Source organism: Neophocaena asiaeorientalis, unplaced genomic scaffold, assembly GCF_003031525.2.
Source record: "Neophocaena asiaeorientalis asiaeorientalis breed wild unplaced genomic scaffold, Neophocaena_asiaeorientalis_V1.1 scaffold671, whole genome shotgun sequence".
NCBI lineage: Eukaryota > Metazoa > Chordata > Mammalia > Artiodactyla > Phocoenidae > Neophocaena > Neophocaena asiaeorientalis.
The window spans coordinates 2784206-2787369 of record NW_020175533.1 but is presented as its reverse complement, the minus strand read 5'-3'; the positions used below and the strand labels follow the sequence as shown (position 1 = coordinate 2787369).

At 46.7% G+C, this 3164-nt stretch overlaps 1 protein-coding gene across 2 annotated transcripts in view; it reads right to left on the bottom strand.

The window, feature by feature from the left end:
* SUV39H1 (SUV39H1 histone lysine methyltransferase) overlaps nt 1-3164 on the bottom strand; it is a 12722-nt gene that overhangs the window by 6944 nt on the left and 2614 nt on the right. Inside the window, exons 2-3 of one of the 2 annotated variants that reach the window (XM_024769228.1) lie at nt 1574-1719; nt 14-228 (exon numbers count right to left, since the gene is read on the bottom strand). In XM_024769228.1, the coding sequence (XP_024624996.1) occupies nt 14-228; nt 1574-1719 (361 nt within the window). Of the gene's footprint in view, nt 1-13; nt 229-1573; nt 3089-3164 lie in introns of those variants that run through there. The other variant, XM_024769227.1, reaches the window with a different exon arrangement.

The following is a 3164-nucleotide window of genomic DNA, read 5'->3' as shown; positions in this document are numbered from 1 at the left end:
CCGGCCTGGGCGCGCCCGCCTCTGCTTGGCCTTCTGCACCAGGTAGTTGGCCAGGCTTGGGTCCAGGTGCCGGGGTGGCTTTGACCGGTGGTGCCGCCGGAGCAGCTCCCTTTCCAAGTCCTTGTGAAACTGCTTGAGAATGCGCACACACTTGAGATTCTGCCGTGGCTCCCAGGTGCTCTCTGAGTCTGGGTACCCACGCCATTTTACCAGGTAATACTCCTGTTCCTGGGGGGTGGGGTGGGGAGGGATGAGGTCACTGTAAGTGATAGACGAGACCCTTGGGCCAGCCCTCATGGGACTTCCATCCCAACGCCTGTGGACAACACCCAAACTGTTCCCCCCGTTTCCTGGAATGACTCTGTGCAGTGGTTAAAAAGCATGGGCTCTAGAGTGAGGCTCACTGGGTTCAAATCCCTCGCTCCCGCTTACTATCTGTCTAAATCCCAACTTTTAATTTAATCTCCCAAACATATTCCCTCCCGCTAGCTGTTCAGTCCAGCTCTCCAAGTCATCCTTGACTCCTTTTTCTCACACTCCCCACATCCACTCTCAGGAAATCCTGTCAGCCCTGCCTTCAAGCTACATCCAGAATCCTACACTTCACACCTCTGTCACCGTCACCACCGTCATCGCTCGCCTGGAGTGCAGCAGCAGCCTCCTCACCTGTCCCCCTGCTTCCACCCTTGCCCCTACAGTCTGTTCTCCACACAGCAGCCAGAGGGATCTTTTCTTGCTGAGCGGCAGCTATAGGATAGAGTTTAACTACACAGATTCTACTAGACAAATCCTGAAACTGCCGCTCCCTAGCAGTGTAAACTTAGGCAGTTATTTAACCTTGCTGGGCCTGTTTCTTCATCTGTAAATAAGAAAAAAAAAGCTGACATTTTTCTAGCATTCGTTATGTAGCAGGTACTGTTCTAAGCAACTTACATGTATTAACTAATCTAACCCTCACAACTCTATATGAGGTAGATACTACTAATTATACCCATTTTATAGATGAGGAAAATTAAGTACAGAGAATTTGGGTAAGTATCCCAGGGTTACAGAGCCAGGATCTGAACCCAAGCATGCTGGCTCCAGGCTGCTCTCTTAACCATCCTGCCATTACCTCCTCTGGCAACAATAACAGTTCCCATTTTGCAATATTGCTGGCATGAACCCGTGTCCCCTGCATCAGCAGGCGGACTCTCAACCACTGTGCCACCGGGGAAGCCCTAAATGAGTTTCTGAAAGGAAGTGCCTGGCAGGCAAAATGCTCAAAACCATTAGCTGTCGTTGTCTCCACTACTGGGCTCAACATCTCAATCTTTGCAATTGGTTTGTATTCCTAGGGAGGTGGGAGGAGAGATTTATCTGGGGATTCATTCTGGCTCCTGCCCCTCTCGGAAAGCCACTTAGTTTTCCCACCTGTAAAATGGAGATGATAAGAGGGCCTACTAATCCTATTTTTTTAAGATCAGAGGAGAAAATTACTTTTGGAAACAGATGTGGGTAATTGGGGGTAAGGGGGCAGGAAGCCAGCTTCCTTGAGTCACCCCTGCCCCGGCCATGGTCACCCCAGACTCACGCGGATCTTTTTGTAATCGCACAGGTACTCGACTTCAAAGTCATAGAGATTCCTCTTGGAGATGCCAAGGGCAGGGCAGGAAAGTTTGGCCAGGCGGCACAGGTCCTGTAGCTGATTCCAAGAAGACTTGCAACACACACTGCAGCCTAGAACAAAGGGGGCCATGAAGGAACTATTGCTGGGCATCCTGGCAAGGCCAGGGGTCAAAGAGGACCCCAAATCTTCCCTGGGACTTCCAAAGGACTACCTCAGAGTCAGTGAAATTTAATCCACAGGCCTTCCCAATGCTAAGACCCTTCTACAACAAAAATGTGCCACTCCCATCTACCCCAATGCTCACTGTCCAAGGCTTTCCCTGGAGCAGCAGACTTCCAAGTGGGATCTGCTGCATGGATTGTCCTAAAGGAATCTATTCCCAGAGCTTCCAGCTCCCTCTATACCATTCCTTAAACTGCCTGCAAACCTGCCTGGAGTTCAAGACCTAATCATCCTTCTCCCCACTTTGCAAAAGAAAGAGAACAACCCCCTCCATCTCAGTAGGGTGCATTTCTCCAAGGTGTGTGGGTAGGGATGGGATTAAAACCTCCAGGGCACCAAACAAAGGCGTAACTAGAAAGACTGGTCCATAATCCTTTATCTGAAGCTCCTGGGGCCAGATGTTTTGGAATCCAAATTTCTTTTTTAGATTTTACAAGTGCAGTTCTAGGTATATCCCATACATTCCCTAACACACCCCTAGTGTGGTCAGGACATCAAGACATAATCAAATACATTAATAGTTCTGTAGCAAAAGTCTGAATTTTCACAAACATAGGAGAAATAAAGCTGCAAGATAGTGGCACTGAACAGTCCCTCCATCTAGCCTAGTTTTACCACTAAATGATACCAAATTTAAGTTTTCAGGGCTTTTTGGATTTCAGAATTATGAATAAGAGATTGTGGAGTGGTATTAGATTACAGGAAGCTTCCCCAAATGGTTAGTGCAGGTGCCTTAAACCCACAAGGTATATTTTTTCATACTGCATTTTGATTTTCTCTGTCTCATCCACATTTCTGTGAAGGGTAAAGCTGGCCCAAAGGGGTGTGCTCTGAATTCGAGAACAGACAGAACAATATAGGTTAGTGACAGCAATTATTTTAAATATACCTGGAATGTTTTGGGGGGCTACCAAAAGTTTTCAGGACACACAGATTTTTTTACTTAAAAAGGCTTCTTTCGGTTCAAGGCATATTCTTAATTACTGTGCTTTAGAAGCCATTTTATCAAATCATTTCACAAAACCCTTATTCCAAATATAATCAGTCAGTCCTTATCCTATTTCATCTTTTAAAAATGTTTAATATTTTCTACCTTCCATTACAAAAACCAAACATTTAAACTCATGATGAAATACTCTAGATGTCAACCTACAAATGTACAAGAGCTCTGCAAAATTATTACGTGTGCATTTCCCCCCCTCCACTTAGGCAGGCCTAGTGGAGACTCGGCCTGTACCCACGCCTTCCTTTCCCTGTGATGCCTCTCCCTTTCAAACCCTTAACTTGCTTTTGAAGCCCCGCTAACGTGGTCCCAACTCACATCAGCCTCTGT